The 21,414-nt window shown below is 55.5% G+C and overlaps 1 protein-coding gene across 1 annotated transcript; it reads left to right on the forward strand.

Annotated features, from left to right (window-relative positions):
• Nucleotides 1–5,295: 5,295 nt before the first annotated feature.
• On the forward strand, nucleotides 5,296–21,210 carry RRP1 (ribosomal RNA processing 1). The gene is made up of 13 exons (XM_068547177.1): nucleotides 5,296–5,519; nucleotides 6,725–6,807; nucleotides 8,031–8,088; nucleotides 9,793–9,878; nucleotides 11,331–11,392; nucleotides 13,891–14,020; nucleotides 14,109–14,173; nucleotides 14,370–14,518; nucleotides 17,294–17,388; nucleotides 18,054–18,151; nucleotides 18,317–18,336; nucleotides 19,241–19,351; nucleotides 20,688–21,210. Exons 1-13 carry the CDS (start codon nucleotides 5,387–5,389, stop codon nucleotides 20,912–20,914), a joined length of 1,317 nt encoding a protein of 438 aa, XP_068403278.1. The 5' UTR covers nucleotides 5,296–5,386; the 3' UTR covers nucleotides 20,915–21,210.
• The last annotated feature ends 204 nt before the right edge of the window (nucleotides 21,211–21,414 follow it).

Consider the following 21,414-nt stretch of genomic DNA (forward strand, 5'->3'; position numbering starts at 1 on the left):
TACTTAAAGGCCTTTTTGCTTTTAGAAGAAAGGTTTTTTTTTGGAATATTGCATATTCTTGAGAAATTAATATCATGGGAAAATGCTAGATATGTTATTGAAAAGCAGTTTCAAAACTGTCAATATAGTGTGATTACTATAATATAGTAACATATAATTAATACAAATCTTATGCACAGAAAATAAAGAACAGATCTGTCAGAAATTTTTCTTTTAGGCCATGAGACCATGATTGGTTTCCTCCCCTAACTTTTTTTATTTCCCTGATTTTCTATAATAACAGTTGAGGGATAAATATGGGGGGAGAAGCACACAATATGGAGAGAATGGGTTTGGGTCTGGAGAGCAGCTCTGAGCAGCAGGGGGCCCAGAGGACGTGGTGGGGGTCCCGGAGGGGGAGCGGCTGCGCCACGACAACGGACAGGCTGTCTAATGTATGTGCAAAATGAATCTTCGGGCCCTTGTTCAAAATGTATTAAGAATTTCAAGAAGGCAGCACCAGCGCTATACCAGGCGCAGCCCTTCTGCTTGGGGCCGCGCTGCTAACTGCACACGTGGACCACCTGCCACCCGTGAGGTGGTGCTGGTCCCGACATAGGGCGCTCACGGCTGTGCTGGGCAGGCGGGCTGGCCTGGGGGTTACCTTTGCCTTGTCTTTTTCAGACTCTGGGCAAGAGCATAACCTGTAAGCCTCTTTGCTCACCTACAAAAGGGCAAAAGCCACCCCTCCCTTGCAGGGTTGTTTTAAGATTTATAAAGTCCTCGCACATAGTAGGCCCTCATTAGATGGTAGTGACTGTTACTTATTTTATCTTCTTTACACTTTCTGTAGTGCGTTCAGTAGTGTCCTCCAAAATCACATCTACCCAGAGCCTCAGAATGTGACCTTAATTTGGAAATAAGTTCTTTGCAGATGTAATTAGTTAAGATGAGGTTAATAGTGGATTAGGGCGGGCCCTAATTCCAATGACTGGTGTCCTTATAAGAAAACAAGCAGCGGCATAGCACAGGGAGATCAGCTCGGTGCTTTGTGACCACCTAGAGGGGTGGGATAGGGAGGGTGGGAGGGAGGGAGATGCAAGAGGGAAGAGATATGGGAACATATGTATATGTGTAACTGATTCACTTTGTTATAAAGCAGAAACTAACACACCATTGTAAAGCAATTATACTCCAATAAAGATGTTTATTAAAAAAAAAAAAAAGAAAACAAGAGGACACAGAGAGACAGACAAGAAGAACAGCATGTAAAGACAGAGCTACAGGGGAGGAGGCCACGTGAGGACAGAGGCAGACATGGCATGACGCAGCCACAGGCCCAGGATCACCAGGAGCCCCAGAAGCAGGAAGGACCCTCCCCTGGAGCCTTCGGAGGGAGCATGGCCCTGTGGACACATGGATTTCAGACTTCTGGCCTCTAGAACTGGGAGACAATAACTTTCTATTGCTCTAAGCCACCAGTTTTGGGCACTTTGTTACAGCAGCTCCAGGAAACTGAGTCACCTCCCTTGCACATCACGTACACGCTTCCTAGCACAGATGCAAAATTATGCTTCAAAGATGGGCCTACCCTTCTTCACCAAGTTGAGCCTGGAATTGAAAGACTATGACCCAGGAAAACACACAGGATCCACGAACAGGGGTTTTTCTACAGAAAACAAACGCAAGCAGGACAACCTCAGGATGAGAAGTGGATCCCATGATGCTGCAGGAAATGAGAGATGCTGGTCTTTGTTATTTGTGGAAGACATGAGCACACGCCTATTGCTAATTGGTACCTAGTGAGCTAGTCACAGCTGTTCCACACACTGTCACCTCCTAGGCACCGTCCTGGGTGCAGATGAGTAGGACAGAGAAAAACCCTGCCCTCAGGGTGGGATGGGGTGGAGGGTGTGTAATGTTTGTAGAAGTGGGAAAATACATCCTACCCCAAGTCCTGTCACACTTTCTGTTTTTGCTTTTCAAATTTTTAAAACCTTTTATATTGGAATAATTTTAGGTTGCAAAAATACTGTAAAGGTTTTGTAAACTCTTCATCCAGTTTCCCTAAATGTTAATGTCTCACACAAACCTAAACATAGCATAGTTACCAAAAGCAGGAAATGAGCCTTGAGATGCGCTGTGATGAGCTCGTGTCCAGAATCCACGCATGTTTCACTGCGTCCCACCACAGTCCTCTGTCTGACCCAGGCTCCTCCCACGTGGTCCTTCCCGGTAACGTCTCCTGAGCCGGCTTCGACCTGGGACAGGTTCCCGGTCTTTGTCTTTCATGACCTTGACACATTTAAAGGGTATGGATTGTTTATTTTGAGGAAGATCCTAGTTTGGGCTCGTCTGATGTTTCTCCTGAACAGGTAGAGGTTGTGTGTTTGGGGCAGGAACACCACCAAAGTGATGCTGTCCTTTCAGTGCATCACTTCAAGGGCACGTGATGTCCATACGCCTTGCACTGGTGATGTAGCTCTCCATCTTGAGTGAAGGCGTGTCTACCAGCTTTCTCCATTGTAAAGTTACTATTTTCCCCATTGTAACCAATAAGTACTTTTGAGGCTACGCAAATATCATGTCTGTCATCATCCTTTTGGCACTAATTTTAGTATCCATGGGTGGTTCTTGCCTGCGATGCACAGCAGACTTTGAAAAGTCTCCTAAAGAAGGATAATTTTGCATTTAGAATTGTCGATTAAAATTCAATTGACAAGAAGAAAAAAGAATTTTATTTGAGCCAAATTGAGGATTATAACCCAGGAGGAATTCTTTCAGAAAATTCTGAAAGACTCTTCTGCCTGTAAGAAGTCGAAGGCGTGGTCATATACATTTTCGAGACAAAGGATCATACATCAAAATGACGTACTGACATTTTAAATAAAGTTCACCAAGGATACATAGTCCAGGTAGCACGTATAAAGCCAGCAGCAGGTCACCGTGACCCCCTACGAAGTGGGGAAAGTACACTATTCTTCTAAGAAGTTACGTTGCCGGCGTCAGAAGAAAGGAAAAAAATTGATCTTTACGGTCGAGCAGGCATTCCCACCTTTGAGGAGGTCCAGTTAATGTATAATGCGGATGCACACTGCCATCAAAGGGGGAGTGAGGAGGCCCTAATGGACAGAGAGAATTTTATGCTTCATTTTCTCGTCCTGCCTTAAAATATAAATTTTACTTCGTCTGAACAAAAACATGTATTTTTTAGTTACACTGAATATGCAACAAATCTTTCATTAGCTGTCAGTGTCTAATAGCTGTATAGGCTGTCAAGTATTGGTATATTTTTAAAGTATATGTTGGTGCATTTCATTGCATTCTTTTGGTGAAATTCCGTCAGAAATTCACTGAATGTCTATTAACATTGCTCTTTTCTTTAGGCTTTGTTGTCTTCTTTTTCCTGCTTTAGGAGAAAGCACGTAGCGCCCCCCTCTCTGGAGTGCATGGATTTGTTATTTCACTGCCCCGCGCCTCCGCTGAGACATAGCTGGTGAGGCAGGGATCTTGTCCTGTTCAACAGCGCCACTGCTGGTGAAAGAACTTAAATAGCTTTTTCAAACAGAAAAAGTTGGACGAATGGGGCAATGAACACTTGTATTCCTGCCACTGGAGTCAACCATTGTTAACATTTTGCCGTATTTGCTTGTGTGCCCTGTGTGTGATTGTTTCTCTATTTATTGACACGACACTTCACCCCCACCAAACACTTTGCAGTTATTTCCTAAAAGTAGAGACATTCTTCTCCATCACTTGTTGGCAAACTATGATCATTGGGCCTAATCTGGCCCATCACCTGTTTTTGTAAATAAAGTTTTATTAGAACACAGCCACACCCATTCATTTGCATGTTGCCTGTAGCTGCTTTTGCACTAAAGGAGCAGTTGTTTTGGCTCACAAAGCCGAAAATATGTACTACCTCACCTGTGCAGAAAAGCATTTACCTAAGGCCTGAACGCTATCCTTACAAAGTCCTGCTTATGAGTTTGGCCCTTAGCTGGCACCTGGGAATGTGGATTTGGGGAGGGTCCCCATCACCGTAACTGTGATAAGAGTGCCTCACTGGGCCTGAACCGTTTGTACAAACAACACAGCATGTGCTGAACATCTGTTCTCTCTCTGGAAGTCCCGAGTTTCCGTGCGTGTCTGTGACTAGCTCATAATAAAAACTGGGCGCTTTTTTTTTTTTTTTAATTAACGTTTTGGCTGTGCCGCTCAGCATTTGGGAGCTTAGACCACCTCCTACAGTGGGATCGCAGAGTCTTAACCACTGGACCACCAGGGAAGTCCCAAAAAACCCTGGGCTCTGGTCTCTAACAAGCTCCTTCTAACATTTAATGTGTTGTCACAGCTCTTTGCTGGGACGTTAGCTCGCTCTACAAGCCTTTTCCCTGTGCCTTGAATCCTTTTGCCATAATAAATCATAGCCATGGGTCTTCCTAGCGAATCAATGAATCTGGGCGTCTTGGGTCCCCCTGACACATGGCCCTTTACAGAAAACGTCTGCTGAGGCCCATTCTACATAAACACCATTGTTATACCTAAGAAAACAAACAATAATTCTGCAATACAACCTAACCTCTAGTTTCTATGCAAGCTTTCCAGCTGTCCCCCAAATGATTTTTTAGCTTATTTAAAAAAATCAAGAGTCCAGTCAAGATTTGTATATTGCATCCCCTCCTTTACACATGCTTCACCCATGCCTTCGTTCATGACACTAACTGTGAAGCGATGCGGACTGTCTCAGATCGGGTTCGCGATTCCCTCCTCGTGCCCCGTGCGCGGCCTTCCTGTGTCCAGAGGCCGGGCGCGGACCTACAGGCGGGACGAGGCCAGTGCAGCCTGCCCCATGGGTGATGCTGCCGCAGGGTGGGGCACCGGCCGGCAGCGGCAGGCCACTGAGGGCGGGGGCGATACTCGCGCCCCGCCCCCCCCGCCCCGACCACCTTCTCCCGGCCGTCGTGGCATTGTGTGATGACCTTGGCTGACCCAACATTCACTGGATTCACTGGGGGCTTTCCTCTGCCTGTGCTCGCTGGCGTTCTTTGCTAACGAAGTGCCTTCCCTCAGCAGCCGGGGGGGAACTACAGCATCCCCCCACTCCCCAAAAGGCGGGCAAACGCTCAATGACCTCCTTTTAATTGCCTGTGTCCAGAGTGACTGTCCGCCAAGACAGAGCCTGATGGACCTGCCATTCCGGGCCCTGCCACTAGAGGGCGGTGGCGTGCGGCCCGGGCGAGGCCGGCGCGGGCACGTGACGTCACGCCGAGTCCGAGAGAGGCCGGCGCGGGCGTGTGATGTCACGCTGCGCCTGGGAGAAGCCGGCGCGGTCGTGTGACGTCACGTCGTGCGGCCAGGCGAAGCGGTGCGGTAGGTGATACCCTGGGGTCTCGGCGCGGTCGCCATGGGTCCGCGGGTGCAGCTCCCGCCAGAAATCCAGCTGGCGCAGCGCCTGGCAGGGAACGAGCAGGTGACCCGAGACCGGGCGGTGAGGAAACTCCGGAAATACATTGTCGCCAGGACTCAGCGGGCCGAAGGTGGGCACGGGGTTGGCGGCATGTGGGCGGGGGCGCCTCGGCGGCCCGGCTGGGTGGGGGGCGCGGGGCGGCCACCCGGGCTAGGGGACCTTCCAACCTCGTGGAGCCTCCACGTGGTCGGGCCGAGTGGATGGGGCCTGCGGCGGTGCTTCCACCCGTCCCCTGCTTCCCGCTCGCGCTCCCGCCTGAGCGCTTGGCCCTCCGCCCTTTCCCCACCTTGGCTGCCCTGAAGGTGCGCGGCGCTCACCTCCTGCTGCGGTGGCCACGTGTCCCTATGCGGAGGCTCCCCCTCCCCAGCCCCTTATTTCCTCTTCCCAGTCAAGACCTGCCTTTCTCTGGGAACCGGCCCCCGCATCAGCCCATATATCCCGCTATCCCTGCTACCCACTGTTTGGGCACCCTGCGTTTTTTCCTCAGAGCGGCATTTATCACTGTTGGTAGTCTTTTTCTTGTATAATTATTGGGTTGTCGTCTGAGTTTCACGTAGTGTACAGTCCTCAGAGAACATGCTTCCTAATTGATTCTCAAAATGTGGGTCTCAAAACGTGGCCCCATCAGCAGCTTCGGCATCACCTGGACATTTGTTAGAAATGCACATTCTTGGGTCCCATCCCCGTACTGCTGAATCAGAAACTCTTGACAAGTGGGCCAGAAATCCGTTTTAAGAAGCCCTCTGGGTGATGTGATCCTGTTGCTAAGTCTGAGAACCACTGCTCTGGAACAGGGTGCCAGACACGTAGTTAGGACCTCAGTACATACTCGTTGGGTGATTTTATATGTTCAGTGTCTGCCTTCATAACGACCCTGAATGAGGTAACTTGTAATTTTAAAATTTGAAAAGCGCACAAAGCCCAGGTGTAACGCCGGGTGAATTGTTGCCAACAGACTCACCTGAGTAGGCACCATCCAGACCAGGAAATGGTGATTCACTCAATTTTGAATCTACAGAAATGGAGTACAGCGCCTGTTACTTGTAGATTCTCGGTAAACGTTTATTGAATGAATGAAATGACAGTTATCTGGGGGAGTCCTTCCAGCCACAGGCGCAGCAGGTTCTGAGTTGGGAGGATGGCTTGAGAGGGAGGTCCAGGTACCTTTACAGTAAGATGACTTTGGTCTAATTCAGGCGTTCACATTTCTCTGGCTGTGTTCTGGCACTAAAAAGTTGGGTTCATCTGTTGTGAGTGTTGCTGTTTTTGGTGCAGGTGGTTTCACTCATGACGAGCTGCTGAAGGTGTGGAAAGGACTGTTCTATTGTATGTGGATGCAGGACAAGCCACTCCTCCAGGTGAGTGCCTGGGAGGGTACAGAAGGAGCTAGGGCAGCAGTAACAGTGGGAGGACAGGCGAGCACGTTGTCGACCCTCATTTTACTACTGCAGACATGCTGGGCACAGTTTTACAGCTTCGATACTTTTTTTGCTTTTAATGGCCGGAGGGTCCAGGGCCTTGGGTTAAAGTGAGTCTTGCGCTGGCTGAGTCGAGCGCCGCAGCAACACTGTTGATTGCCAGTGTACGTCATGGCTGAACACCGGGTTGTCTGTTCTGTGTTTGTCAGAGATGGCAATTAAGTGCTGAAATGCTGGAAACCAGGGGACAGAATTCAAGTCTTCTGAGACAAGTATTTTTTCTGCTAGCCTTTTTTAGAAAAACAGACTTTATTCTTTAGAGCAGTTTTGGGCTCACAGCAAAACGAGAGGAGGAGGTTCTGAGTTTTCTCACGTGCCCCCTGACCCCCGCCCCCCCAGGCACAGCCTCCCCCGTCATCACCCGTACCAGCGTGGGACCTTTGTCCCAGTCCATGGACCTCCGTGACACGTGGTCATCACCCAGAGTCCACAGCTTACCTTAAGGTTCACTCTTGGTGATGTACAGTCCGTGGGTTTGGATAAATGTACAATGACGTGCATTGTCATTATGGTATTTTACAGAGTAGTTTCACTGCCCTAAGGTACTAGCCTTTTTAGAAATGTTTCCCAGTGGGAATTGTTTACTGTTCAAAATCACCTGGGTGGTGAGGGTACTTATTTAAAATGCAGATTCCTGCGCTGTATTCCACGCCTGCTCAACTAGAAGCTCTCGGGGGAGGCTCTGGAGTCGTCTGTTTGGCCAGCGCGCCAGGTGATGGCTGGCACAGTGACACAGGCAGGCAGCCGGTAGCTCACAGGGGTCCCGCCAGCCCCCTTTCTGCTGGTCAGGTGGCTGTGCGCTCCCAGGCTCCTGCTCTCCCGCCCCTCCCTTCTCAGCCTCCGCCGCGCGGGGTTCAGCGTCGGTCACGCGGGCAGTCCCTGCCCTTGCTTGTTGTGAGGTCCTGTGGGCCCTGGCCTTCAGGGCAGGCCTCTCGCAGCCAGTGTGAGACTTGCAAGCCCCAAGCTCGCTGGGCTGCGAGGCCCCGTGGAGCCGGATCCCGCGACGAGTGAGGACAGTTGAATGTTTGTCTTACCGCCGTTGCTCGTCGCTGTGGGATCATGTTCGTTCAGGACTGAGGGCGTGCGTTCTGTTTCCTGCGCAGGAGGAGCTTGGCAGGACCATTTCCCAGCTCATCCACGCTTTCCAGACCACAGAGGCACGTGAGTATCCCCGCCAGCCCCTGGACACGAGGCCTGCGTTCCGAGAGCGGGAGTGAGGGCCCCGTCCCAGCTGGCGTCTGCTGTGCTGCTCTGTTCGTCCTGCACGTGTTCGCTCACTTGCCCGGAGTAGACTCGGTTCAGGGGTCTAGAGGGCTATCCCTTATATTTCACAATTACGGGGGAAGCGGTGTAGTGCCAGCAGCTGTGTGACTGAACCCCGCCTGATGGTGGTGAGGGCCCTGCAGAGCGTCTTTTTGACTCGTGCGTTCTTGTTCTGACCAACTTCAGCCGTTCTCAACCCTGCGGCCTGCCCGTTGTGTCTTTAGAAATCCCGATGTCTAGACCCTGGTCCCATCAGGTCAAGCTCTGGGGGTGGGGCCTGGGCGCTAGCATCTGCGACACCCCCTGCCCTGCTCCGAGGGCAGCTAGGGCTGGGCAGCATCGCTGGCATGGACCCCGGGACCGATGCTGGTGGTGCCCCGGCTGTGTGGGCGGGTTTAGTGCAGTTATGCTTAAGCTGGCAAAGTAGTCAAAAGTAGGGAGTGTGTGCAGTTACAGTAACTACTTTCTCCATTCGGGAGAGTCTCTTAACTGCATTTGAGCAGTCACTGGAGGAGATCCATTCTCTATAATTTTTACCTTCTAAGAACCTTCAGAAGCGTTTCTGTGCTCAGTAGAAGGCCAGGTACAGAGCGTTCACTTGGTGACACTTGAATGAGGTAGTGAACGCAGGCCTGTCCTGTGGGAGATAAGAGGTGCCCTTTGGGGACTTCCCTGGTGGTCCAGTGGGTAAGGCTCCGCGCTCCCAAGGCAGAGGGCTCGGGTTCCATCCCTGGTCAGATCCCACGTGCTGCAACTAAGAAGTCCGCATGACGCAATGAAGAACCCGAGTGCCGCAACTAAGAGCTGGTGCAAGCAAAATAATAAATACATAAATAAATATTAAAAGAAAAGGTGGGGGGCCCTTTGTGTCCCGAGGTCAGGGCGTCAGCAGGGTCGGGGCCTCCCAAGGGCTCTCTCCTGGGCGTATAGACGGCCGTCTCCTCCTCTGTCCTCACGTGGTCGTCCTTCTGTGTGTCTGTGTCCTGATCTCCTCTTAACGACACCAGTCAGATGGGATTAGGACCACCCCACTGACCTTTTATCTTAACCACCTCTTTAAAGACTGTGTCTCCGAATAAAGTCATATTCCGAGGGATTGGGGGTTAGGGATTCAAGGTATGGGCTGGGGACCTGGCTGAGCCCGTAGCACTCCGGTTCTGACATACTGTTATTGGCAGGGTTTTGTGTTTGATCAGGTCAGTGGATTCAGTGGGGCGAGTGCTGGGGCAGGGCATGGGTGCCTGGCAGGGTCCTTAGCCCCAGCCGAGGTGGGGCAGTGACAGTGGCTGAGTGGGGAGAAGCGGCCTGAGCGCTGATCAGATCATCCTCTGCCTGATCTTCAGAGGATGTGGCTTCAGTTTGCGGTTGTAGCTGGGATTTGCTTTTCTTTCCAAGGTTCCTAAAAGCCCCGTTTTTAAGCCAAATCCATAGCACTGCTCTCAGCTCAGCACACTCAGGGGCTCAGCACCCCCGAGGCCGGTGCCATGCGAGGTCCTGACAGGGCTTCTTCATGGTCTCTCCCCTCCCCTCCTGAGGCAGCTGCCGCTTTCCCCTGCCCACCCCCCGCCCCCCGACTCTCTTCTGGCCTTTTCTTTCCACCAGAGCACCTGTTCCTTCAGACATTCTGGCAAACCATGAACCGCGAGTGGATGGGCATCGATAGGCTGCGCCTGGACAAGTTCTACATGGTGAGGAAGCTGCCTGCTCCCCGCGGGGGTCCCTGCGGTGCTGGGGCACGGCGTCCAGCATCCCGGCCCCTGAGCCCCCCACTGCCCCAGCAGTGCCAAGGACCAAGGCTGCTGGCTGGCGAGCGCCCTGCGGTCTGTTCCCTGTGAGCCTAGTTGGGCCGTGAGGGGAGCCTCGGCCTCACGTGGGGTGCGCATGCCAGGGTTCTGCACAAACTGTCGGTTCAGGGGAGGAGGGTCACAGTTGCCCCTGGGGGAGACTCGGTGGCGAAGCCCTTGCTTCTTTGCTGCCGTGAAAGCAAAGCTTAGAGCTCGGGCCCTGGACAGAGACCCATGGGCAGGGACAGTTTATATAATAGCGTGCAGAATCTTCCTTGTCTTTCTCCTTTCCTGCGCTGCATTCTGGTGAATTTAGGTTATTGATCTGCGCTCAGAAATGCAGGAAAAACTGGACTGTGTGTTGCTGCTGCCCCGTTGAGCTGCAGCTTTGTTACTGCGCTGGTGTCCCCTGGGACTGGGGACAGTCCCCAGATGAGTGCTGCTGTCCGAGAGCAGGTGGCCCGATGCGGACACTGGACGGGGCAGCGGCCAGGCCTCGCTGAGCACAGGTCCCTGTGATCTGCCCCTCAGGCCGGTCACCCGCTCCGTCTCGGTCCAGGGTTACGCGGTCACCACGTGTGTGATGTCAGGTGTTAAAGTGAGGACAGCTGGTGGGCGAGCGCGGGGCTCAGGAGAGAAGCAGGACGGGCGCTGATGCGTGTGGGCGGGCGGGGGGTCGGGCGCCGGGCTTTGCACGGTTACAGAACGCCCGCTCATAAGACACGGGGCTGTGTCCCAGGATGCGGTGCTGGGCCTTAGGTCGGGGGTTCTGCTGCTGTCCGCGGCCTGTTTCCCACGACCCCCCTGTGGCCACGTCTGGCAGCGCAGCCCTGCTCTAGAGGCTGGTCCTCTTGGCGGCACCGCAGGTGTCCTCTGTCACCTTTCACCACTACGGGTCCCCCCTGCAGGCTTGTTGGGTTCATGCCTGGAGCCCAACATGGGTAGGGAAACCGGGCAGTCAGCCGCTGTGCTGGGGATTGTGGGCAGAGAAGGAAACTGGTTTCTCCCTTGGTTGGGGAGGAGCTCAGAGGAAACGGGAGCTCAGAGGAAACAGTCTCCAGTGCAGACCTGGTGTTTCCGAGGCTCCGCTCTCCTGGGGGAGCTCCACGTCGCGTCCCGTTTTCACTCTGGAAACAAGCCCGTCCCTCATAGCCGTCGATTGTGGTGTGTGGTCACTCCCCGTGTCCCTGCTGTGAGCCCGACGTCCTGCTGCTCTTGGGAGGCTGGGCGCCTCCCGCAGGCCCAGGTCCCCAGCAGCTCTCCAGGGCCTGCCGTGTGCAGTGCGATGCCCAGACGACCCGGGGCAGAGGGGAGGTCTGGGTGGTGCCACTAACGGGGTCCCCTCCTGTGTCACAGCTCATGCGGTTGGTCCTGCACGAGTCACTGAAGGCCCTGAAGACGCGCGGATGGGACGAGAGGTCAGTGTCCCAGAGCGGCCTGCGGCAGCCTGTGCCACTCGGGCCGGTCTGGGTCTCTCCTCTACTCGTTTGCCAGCTTTATGTTGAAGGGTGACTTAGTGCTGGAAACAAAGGCATTTTTTAAATTAAGTTTGTGCACGTGTTCGTGGGAATGTTTGTTTCAGCCTTGACGGTGGGCTCTTATGGATCAGAACTAAGTCCTCACCAAAGGAGGCGCAGCTGAGCGGGTGTTCTTGTAAACCGCGGCGCCTTCAGCTCTGTCGTCCACGGTCATTGCTCTCAGCTCTGTCGTCAGCGGTCATTGCTCTCAGCTCTGCAAATACTTGAGCTGTCCAGACTTCACATTTTTGACAGTGGTGCTTGTGTGTGTCCCCCCAAACTGGAAGGGCCTGTGTTTTCTGGCTGACCTCAGGCCTCCCCTGGCACCTGGCAGCCGGGTGGGATCCTCAGGTGGGGCTGGGCTGGGCTCTGCTGCGTCTTAGCTCCTCCCACAACCCCTCCTGGAGACCAGGCAGGGGCGGGGCTCCTGCAGCCTGGACCTGCCCCTTCACCTGAAGCTCTGCATCCAGGTTATAGCAGCAGGTTTCCAAACCTCCCGGGGGCAGTCTGAGATCACAACAGAAAGTGGGTTTCTGAGCATTCACGTTTTAAAGTTTTTGGAATTAATTAAAATTTTAAAAAAAACCTTTTTTCTACTTATGAGAGTGATGGATGTTCAATATAAAGAACTCAGGAAACTTTTTATAAACATTGAAAAGCAATTTTAACTCCAGCAGACAATTACTTTTTTTTTTTTTTTTTAATATATACATGTATTTTTTATGGCTGCGCTGCGCGGCTTGTGGGATCTCAGTTCCTCGACCAGGGATTGAACCCGGGCCACGGCAGTGAAAGTGTGGAATCCTAACCACTAGGCTACCAGGGGACTCCCCGACAGTTATTGATACTTTTAAAGTGTTGCCTGATTGCATGGTCCAAAAGTGGTGTAGCAGACTGCTTATTCATTTTACTGAGAATGTGTCAGAAACATCTCACATCAGTGTCCTGATGCTGCATGATTTGGGGAGGGCGGGCACTGGGGGAGAGGGCTTAGAAACAGTATATTTTGAATTGGTTTGTGATTAAAAAGTGATGGTAAAAGAGTTTATTTTTAAGCCCAAGGATAATAAATCTAGGACCCAGATGTCAGAATAGCTGCCAGACTAGAGAATGCAGCTTACGGCCATGTTATTCTAGGACTTTCTCATTTTCTGAATGGCGGAGTTAACAAACTCTTAGTCCCTGGCCTCACAGCCCCCCGGCCCCCATAGAAGGTCAGCAGGATTTGGACTGCAGTTACAGGAGTTGCTGTTATACGTTGAGAATGGCTGTGGTGACTACATTTTGGTCAGCAGGATTTGGACTGCAGTTACTGGAGTTGCTGTTATAGGTTGAGAATGGCTGTGGCGACTGCATTTTGGGCAAGGGCGCCTCTTCTAGTGGTTTTCATCCTTCAAGTTCTGTGGAGACCTGAGGCTGGCGTCTCACTCATTTCCGCGTTTAGGGTCATGTTATCCCGGGGTGGCTGGTGACTGAAGCCGGGCTCAGTGTTAAAGGGACGATTTTATTTCTGTTAATTTTGGAGGTGTGGTTGTTACCGTGAAAGTAGTTCCATCCTCACTGTCACTGGCAATTCAGTGCAGAGATCCTTTTGAAGAAACCGGTAACCTCCCATTGCCCTGGGGTAACCAGCCCTGCTCGTTGTATCTGCTCTTGTAGCCCTTTTCCGTTCTTACGAGTAGCAGGCTGTAAGTGTAACATTTTTGCCCGTGTGAATGTGAGTGTTGTCAGCAGCCTGGCAGAGGAGGTCCCTGGCCCCTGGCCTGCCTCCCTTCCGCTGAGTCATGGAAGGCACCCCGGTGTTGCCAGCGTCAGCACTGTCCAGGGAGCTTTCTGAAGGGTACACGCTTTACAGTTCAGGTGGAGGTATCTGTATATTAACAAGCACCCAGGAGTTTCTGGTGCGTCTGGGCCACTAAAGACCGGTCTCTGGAGCTCTCCGATCTGGGATCCCCAGGCCTCTGAGACCGTTGAGACCCACGTGCCTGGGTGAGGTCTGATATGTGATGTGTGACCATCCACAGGCCCGGTCCAGCAGGACCCGGGAGGCAAACTCGTCCCCTTCTCTGGCATCTGTCTCCCTTTGCGTTTGCTCTGTCCTGGTGAGCCTTCCCGCGCAGTTCCCAGCGGGGACAGGAGGGACACCAGACACGGTGGGCTCTTGCTTTATAGCCAAGGTTCAGTCCTGCCCTGTGTCGTGGTCCTGGCTGTTGCCCATGGATCCACGATCGCAGGAGTCCTCTGTGCCGCCACAGACCCAGGTCATTGGGTCTTCCTGTGTTGGTGGACGGGGCGCCTGCCTGTGACTGTGTCCCGTCAGAGCCCCCCGCTCAGGCAGAGTGAACCCATCACCTTGTTGCCCCTCGTGGTGCTGCTGGACTTGCCTCTTCTTTCCCCAGACAGACCGAGCAGCTGCTGGAGCTGCTGATGACAGAGATCCTGCACCCTGACAGCCAGGCCCCCAACGGAGTGAAGAGCCACTTCATCGAGATCTTCCTGGAGGAGCTGACCAAAGTGGGCGCCCGCGAGGTACGTGGTAGGCGGCAGGGCGAGTGCAGCGGCCGGGCCGCTCGGGTGCCTGCGGCCCAGGAACTGAGCCCCCGCTCTGTCCCCGCAGCTGACGGCGGACCAGAACCTCAGGTTCATTGGGCCCTTCTGCATGGTCGCCGCCCGGACTCAGGAGTGAGTGCGGTTCCCTCCTGCTCGCCTCTTCTGTTCCGCTGCGTCCCCGAGGGGACAGCCCTTAGGAAATGCTACGGGCCAGCAGGGGGCCGGCGGGGCTGAGGGGCTGGGGTCAGGAGAGACGGGCACGGGGAGGCGGCGTTTCTTCCCTGCAGGGTCCAGCCTGACGGGTGGCTCTGCTGCGGCTGCCCCTTAGCTCCCTGGTTTTGCACAACATCACTCGAGGCGTCTTCGAGGCGATTGTGGAACAGGCCCCGCTGGCCATCGAGGAGCTCATGAATGAACTGGAGGAGGAGGAGGAGGAGGAGCGGGACGGGGACACGCCGTCCAGGGAGCCCCCTGAGGGTGAGGACCGCACTGACCGGGGTGACGGGCCTGTCCTGGCTTGAGCCCGCGGTGGCTCTGCGGGGCCCCTGCCTTCATCTCCTGTCCCGTCCCCTCGGTTCTGCCCTCCCCACCGAAGTCTGTTCTCGGCTCTGCAGCCAGGGTGACCTTGGAAACAAGCACACATGTTGTTCACTCTCCTCACCCTTGCCCCGTGGCCGTCCGTGTCCTCATGGCTTCCTGGGCTCTGCTCCTGCCCCGGGGCGTCTGCCCTGTTCTCCCCTCCCTGGCAGGGTCTCTGCCCTCTGTCCCTCCAGGCCCTACCCTGACCACCCTGTTTAAAGTGCAGCCTCCCAGCCCCGACCCTGCCTCGCTCACTGGGCGTTTCCATGGTGATTCTCACTTTCTGGCGTAAGTCACTTGAAGTTACGTAAATCACTTGTTCATCTTTCTGGCCCGGCTTCCGCCGCTGGATGTCAGCTCCGCCAGGACGGGGACTGTTGACCATGTTGTGTACCTGGTGTTCGGAGCAGCACCTGGCATGGAGGAGGCGCCCGCTCGATCGCGCTGGATGAGTGAGTGAGTGGGTGAACGAACGAGTAGAAGGTAGCACTTGTGAACGTCCCCCTGAAGCCTTTGGGGGCGGGGCCTGTGGGCTCCGCATCAGTGGTGTCCAGTCTGGCCTGTGCACCTTGATGCTAAAGTGGGTCTTCGTGGGACGCCAGCTGGTCTCGTGACTGTCCTCCGGGTGACCTGCGCACTGTGTCCTGTGGCCTTAGGGGTGTGTGTTGTCCACCAGCTTCAGGACTTTTCTGCTCTTGCCTTTTGTGGTAAAATACACATAACGTAAGGTTTACCACCTTGACCATGCGTAAGTGCGCTTGTGCAGCCGTCACCGCTGTCCATCCACAGAACTTTGCATCTTCCCAAAGTGAAGCTGTCCCCGTTAAACACTCCCCGTTCCTCCCTCTGCCCAGCTCAGCTCCTGGCACCCACCGTTCTGCCTCCTGTCTCTGTGAATCTGACCGCTGACGACTCTGTGGTTCCTGTCAGTAGGACCAGACAGTATTTGTCTTTGTGTCTGTCTCATTTCACTCAGCATAACGTCTTCAGGGTTCATCCATGCCGTATCATGTGTCAGAACGTTCCTCCCGTTTGAGGTCTGATAATATTCCATTGTACGTATTTCGCATTTTGTTCTCCATTCATTGGTAGGTGGAGTCTTGGGTTGCTTCCATGTTTTAGCTTTCGTGGTTAACGCTGCTGTGAACATGGGTGTACAGATATCTGTTTTGAGACCCTGCTTTCAATTCTTTTTGGTCTATACCCAGAAGTGGAATTGCTGGATCATATGGTACTTCTGTGTTTAACTTTTTAGGAACTGCCATACTGTTTTCCATAGCGGCTGCATTGTTTTACGTTCCCACCAACAGTGCACAAGGGTTCCAGTTTCTCCACATCCTCACCAGTATTTGTTGTTGTCTTTTTTTGGTAGTGGCCATCCTTGTGGGTGCTAAGTAGTATCATTGTGGTTTTGATTTGCATTTCCCTGATGATTATTGGTGTCAAGCACCTTTTCATGTGTTTATTGGCCGTCCATACATCTTTGGAGAAATGTCTGTTCAAGTCCTTTGCGCATTTTTGAATCAGATTTCTTTGCTGTTGAGTTTTAGGAGTTCTTTCTATATTCTGGATAATAACCCCTCCCCAGATACCTGATTTGCCGGTATCTTCTCCCGCTCTGTGGGTGGCCTTTTTACTCTGTTGCTAGTCCCTTTTGATGCACAAAATTTAAAGGTCTTATCAAGTCTGGTTTGTCTAATTTTTCTTGTTACCTGTGCCTTCAGCGTCATATCCAAGAAATCGTGGCCAAATCCAATCTCCTGAAGTTTTTGCCCTACATTTTCCTCTGAGTTTTATTGTTTCTTTAGGTCTTTGATCCATTTTGAGTTAATTTTAGTATATGGTGGTAGGTAAGGGTCCAACTTCATTCCTCTGCATGTGAATGTCCAGTGTTTCCCCCACCGTTTGTTGAGGGGATAGTCCTTTCCCCACTGACCGGTCCTGTGCCCTCGTGGAAGGTAGTTTGATGGTAGAAGCCAGGGCTGACTTCTGTGGCCTCTGACTCCCGTGCCCTTGCTGGAGCGCCCCTGGGCTTTCTCGTCGGTCAGCACCCCGGCCACACTGTCCGGCTGTCTTGGACGTCCTTCCTGGCCCTGCCTTCCCCTCCTCCTCTTCCTCAGTAGCCCGAGTCGCCGGCACAGGCTGACCCAGGGGCCCATGGCGGCCTAGGGCCTGCCTGCAGCCCTGCTGTCGTCATTCTGCGCCACACATGCCTGTCCCTCTCGGCCACCTGTTGACCGAATCTGTCTTCTGTAGGTAGTGATGTCAGGGCCCCAGATGTCTGGCCAGCAAAAGCTTCCTCACCGGAAGCTTCATCTCCCGTCGCCCCTCAATCCAGGCTGCGCCGTGGCTGGACCAGCCACCCTTCTTCCTCATCCTGGGACTTCTGGCCCTGCGATTTCTGCCTAAGATGCCCACTCATGATCCCCTCCTGGTTTCACTTTTAGGACTGGTCGGGCCCCACCTTCTCTAGGATGGCTCCCGTGTTTCCAGGCCAGTGTGGGCACTGCTGCCCTCGGGGCGAGGCCGTCAGTGCCCCTGCTATCCCGTGCTATGGGCTCCCCTGCCCAGGTGTGGGCCCTGGCAGGCAGGGCTTCTGGTTCCCAGGTGCTGGGGCCCCGTGACACCTGCAGCACCAGGCGTGTCTGAGTCCCTGGGGCCCTTTCGTTCTAGGCTCCGTCAGTGGGGCTGAGCCCGACCTGGGCAAGGAGCAGGCGGGAGACGACGAGGAGGAGGAGGAGGAGGACAGCGCCGGCACCATCCTCCAGGTGGGTGGCCGGGCTCCACGTGGGCTGAGCTCTCGGCCTCTGGAAGGCGGAGCGGGGTGGCATCCGTCCAGCCGGGACTCGGAGGAGCACAGGTGCCCCGGAGCCTCGTCTGCAGAAAGAAGCGCAGATTTGTTGAAAGTGGAGTTGGGGGCTGGGCTCCGGCAGGCTGGGCTCCGGCTTCACTGCTCGACAGCTGCCCCAGGTCTGCCTGCGGCTCCCCTCGAGGGCGCTGGGGCCGCCAGGGTGGCGTGTGCTGAGTGGGGGGTTTTTGGGTGCCCACTCGGGGTCAGAGCTCAGCGGACAGGATCTGTGACTTCAGGCGAGTTGGACACGTAGGGTCCTTCCTGATACATTTCAGAAGTTGATTACTTGATGAATTAATAAGAATTTAGGTAGCTTGGGTTAAATTTATCAGATTAGTTTTACTTGTTTCTCCCGGAGGGTTTACAGTCGTGCAGAGGCTCGCCTTGCGGCCCCTCACGATCCACTGGGCGGCGCTGCCCCGGAGCGTCTGCTGCCGCGTGTGCTGGGGACAGCGCTTGCGGGGGACCTGGGGGCACAGCCTTGGCGTGTGGTCCTCGGGCTCGTTCTCTCTGTTGGTTCCCGTCCTGGGAGCACCTGAGGGGGGCTGACTTTGGCCTCCACGGTGTCTGTCTGTGAAACAGTTCGACTATGAGGCCGTTGCCAACAGACTGTTCGAGATGGCCAGTCGCCAGGATACCCCTCCGCAGAACCGGAAGCGCCTCTACAAAGTGATCCGGAAGTGAGTAGCCCGGGCCCTCTGCTGTGTCCGTGCCCCTCCGCTCTCTGGTGGCCTCAGCCAGGTGGGAGGGCAGCCGTCTTCAGAGCTCGGGTGTGAAGGGGCTTCCCGGGGGCTGCTCCCCCCTCTCCAGAGGCCATGGCGGGTGACTGTCTCTTGTTCTTTCAGGTTGCAGGCCCTCTCGGAAGGTGAGCATTGGGCCGCCAGGCCTAGACGGCATCTCGTCCTCTTGGGAGTGGATCGGGTGGCGTGTTCTCCCACAGCGCGGATGGGTGCAGAGAGGCCGGAGGTGGTGTTTCTCCAAGGGAGGCAGGCTGCAGGCCTCTGCGGCCCTTGTCCTAGTGAAGCCCAGGGGACCTCAGGGCTGAGTGTGCGGGAGGGCTGACCTGGCGCCCAAGAACCCGCATTTCCAGTAAGTGCCCCGGCCTGCCGCCCTGCTGCTCGGTGCTGCAGCACCCAGCTCCACTTCTCAGTGTGTGGCTGGCGGAGCCGGCGTGGCTTGTTCTGAAAGACAGTTTCCTAGAAGGTTTAAGGTAGAAGATGTAAGCGTTTTTCCCCCCAACATTTCATTATGAAAAATTTTAGACACGTGGCGAAGTTGAAAAGGATTTTACAGTGAATACCTGCATGTCCGCCACCTTGGTTCCGCCATCAGTTTAGTGTCCTTGTTTTACCGTGTTTCTGCCTCCCCCCGCCCACCCCTCAGTCAGGTTGTACTCCCAAATACTTCACGCTGGGGTAGTGGTTTTTAGGTGAAATGTACGTTCAGTGGAACGCATGAATACTGGGTGCATCTGGTGGGCTTAGACTGACGCACACACCTGTGTGACTCGGACCCACCGGGACTCAGAAAGGTCACCAGCCCTTTCCCGACATAAGCGTCTGTAGGATGGAGCGAGACGTGTCCCAGCGCCCCAGGAACCGGCTCTTCCGGGCGCCGTCTCTTGGTGCCCAATGAGCTGCCCGCAGCTGTGGCGGAGTCCGGCCGGGGCCTCCTTGCCCGGAGCTCGAGGCCATGGTGCTGGTGGCCATGGATGCACAGACCGTAGCCTCCCAGCCCACAGCCTCCTGATGGCCCGCCTTGGTCTTTAGGCCTCTTCCCCGAGGACGACATCCCAGAAAAAGCCTACAGGAATCCGCGGGGTGGGAGACGGGTGAGGATGAAGAAGCGCTTGTTCGAATCCCAGCTGCAGAACAAGATAGGTAGGCCTGGCGGGTGGGCTGCTGGCCTGGGGCTTCGTTACCTGCGTTCTTTCCTCCCTGCTCGTGTCACGTGTGACTGAGGCCTGTCTCCAGGCGTGATTCCCCCTCCCCAGCCTGCTGCCCCCCAGCACCCACTGCCTGTGTGTCCTGGAGATGTGGCGCCCTGGCCCCGACGCCCCACTGCACGGGGGCTGTTTCTGCTGTCTGGCCCATGGGCCACTCTCTGTGTTCCCCACTCTCCTTCCCTGTGGCTCCGGTCTGGTGCCTCTTCCTGACCCTTTTCCATCTTTGATCTGACCTGGACCGTGCCTCCTCTTCCACCTCCCGTGGCGTCCTCCAGGGAGCCCCTGACGTCGCTGCGCTCTCCTCCTTGATTTTAGAGGCTTCCCCCGCTCCCGTCTTCCCTCCCCTCCCCCTTCCTCCCCCTCCCCCTTCCTCCCCCTCCCCCTTCCTGCCCCTCCCCCCTTCCTGCCTCTCCCCCTTCTCTCCCCTCCCTCCCCCAGCTTGTCTACAGTCTTGTGGTTAGAACGTGACTGACCTCGCTAAGCGCTGTCCGTGCGCTCCTGTCACACCCCAAGCCCTGTATCCACTGTAGACCCCTGGGGCTGCCCCCTGCAGTGGGATGGGCTGTGCCCACAGCACCGAGCGGGGCAGGAGCCAGAGGCACCCCTGGCTGGAAGGGGACACAGAAGAGGGAGAGATGGTGGCTCCACCCCCCACCGAGACCCCTCCTGTGTCATCCGTGTGTGGTCAACTGGCCCCAAGTCCTGGGGATGCGCCCTTTGAAGGGTCTCTCCATTCACCCCTGCTCCGGCCCGGGCCAGCCCTGTCCAGCTCGTTGCACGCCAGGGCCGCTTAGCAGGCGTGGACTGGCTCGCGTACTCACGCCAGGCTGGGCCCTGGACGCTGACTGTCGGCTGTCACGTTGACTGAGAGGCCCGGCCCTGCTTTCCCAGCGGCCCCTTCCGACCAGCGTACCCTCTGGCCCCGTGTGCACTGAGCCTGGGCCCGCCCGCCCGCCCCAGAGGTCCTGCCTTTGCACAGTTCCCTTTCTTCTTGTTCTGTCCTCGTGCCGGTCGTCCTAAAGGCCCACCTCCTGGTCAGCCTCCCTGGCGTCGGGAGCCCGAGTAGGTTTCGCCTGCCTGACGGCCGTGGAACTCACAACCTCGCTGGCACAGGCCTCTGTGGGGCTGACGCGGGTCCACTCCCGAGGCCGTCGGTGCCTCTGCTGAGCGCTGTGTGTCCTCTGCCGCCCTGGGGCTGGCACCTCAGTCAGCACCACAGCAGTTGGAGCCGGCCTTCTCGACGCCTCTTTTACTAGGCCTTGCCATTTCAGGGAGAGCTGCAGAGGAGGCCTCGTGTCCAGACCCGAGCCCGGCATCCGGGAGGCGGCGCCGGAGTGCAGGGGCTGACCCCGCCGTGCCCCGGGAGCAGCCCGGGGGCTGTGGCAGGAGAGGGGCCCCCAGGAGGCGGCGGCGGCCTTGGGCGGGGGCCAGAGCGAAGGCGGCCGATGGCCAGGCGCCAAAGACAAAAAGGAAGCGGACCCTGGAGGGCCAGAAGTGACGTCCGCCAGGCGCTCCAGGGAGGATGAGGGGACAGGACAGTCAGGCTGGGTTCCCGAGACTCTGGACACCGACTGCTCCCCGACTACTGTGTCGGGAAGTGGCAGAGGTCAGGACTAAAGGGGGTTGGGCCCTCACTGAGCGCCTGCGTCCCAGAAAGTGCTGCGGCTGTGCTGACCTCGGTCAGGCCGGCGGACCCCCGGGACTGGAGCCTCCCTGCAGGCACCCTCCCTGGGCAGGGTACCGGCTGCCCGCCGGGCGTCTGTAAATAAAGTGCCACGCGGTGCCTACAAACCAGTCCTGCCCTGGTGTGTTTATGCGGGTTCTCTGGGGGTGTTTGTGTCTTGCACCCGAAGTCTGTTGATGCGGTCCTCAGACACGCTCGGCAAGATGAGGCCGAGGGTTAACAGCGTCGTCTGGACATGCACTTTATCGGCTCGGGTTGGGAGCTGACAGTGAACCGGTGCTTTGGGCCAACCCCGTTGCCTGGGCAGGAGGGTC

The sequence above is a fragment of the Eschrichtius robustus genome, chromosome 6 (assembly GCF_028021215.1).
Source record: "Eschrichtius robustus isolate mEscRob2 chromosome 6, mEscRob2.pri, whole genome shotgun sequence".
NCBI classification, from domain to species: Eukaryota; Metazoa; Chordata; class Mammalia; order Artiodactyla; family Eschrichtiidae; genus Eschrichtius; species Eschrichtius robustus.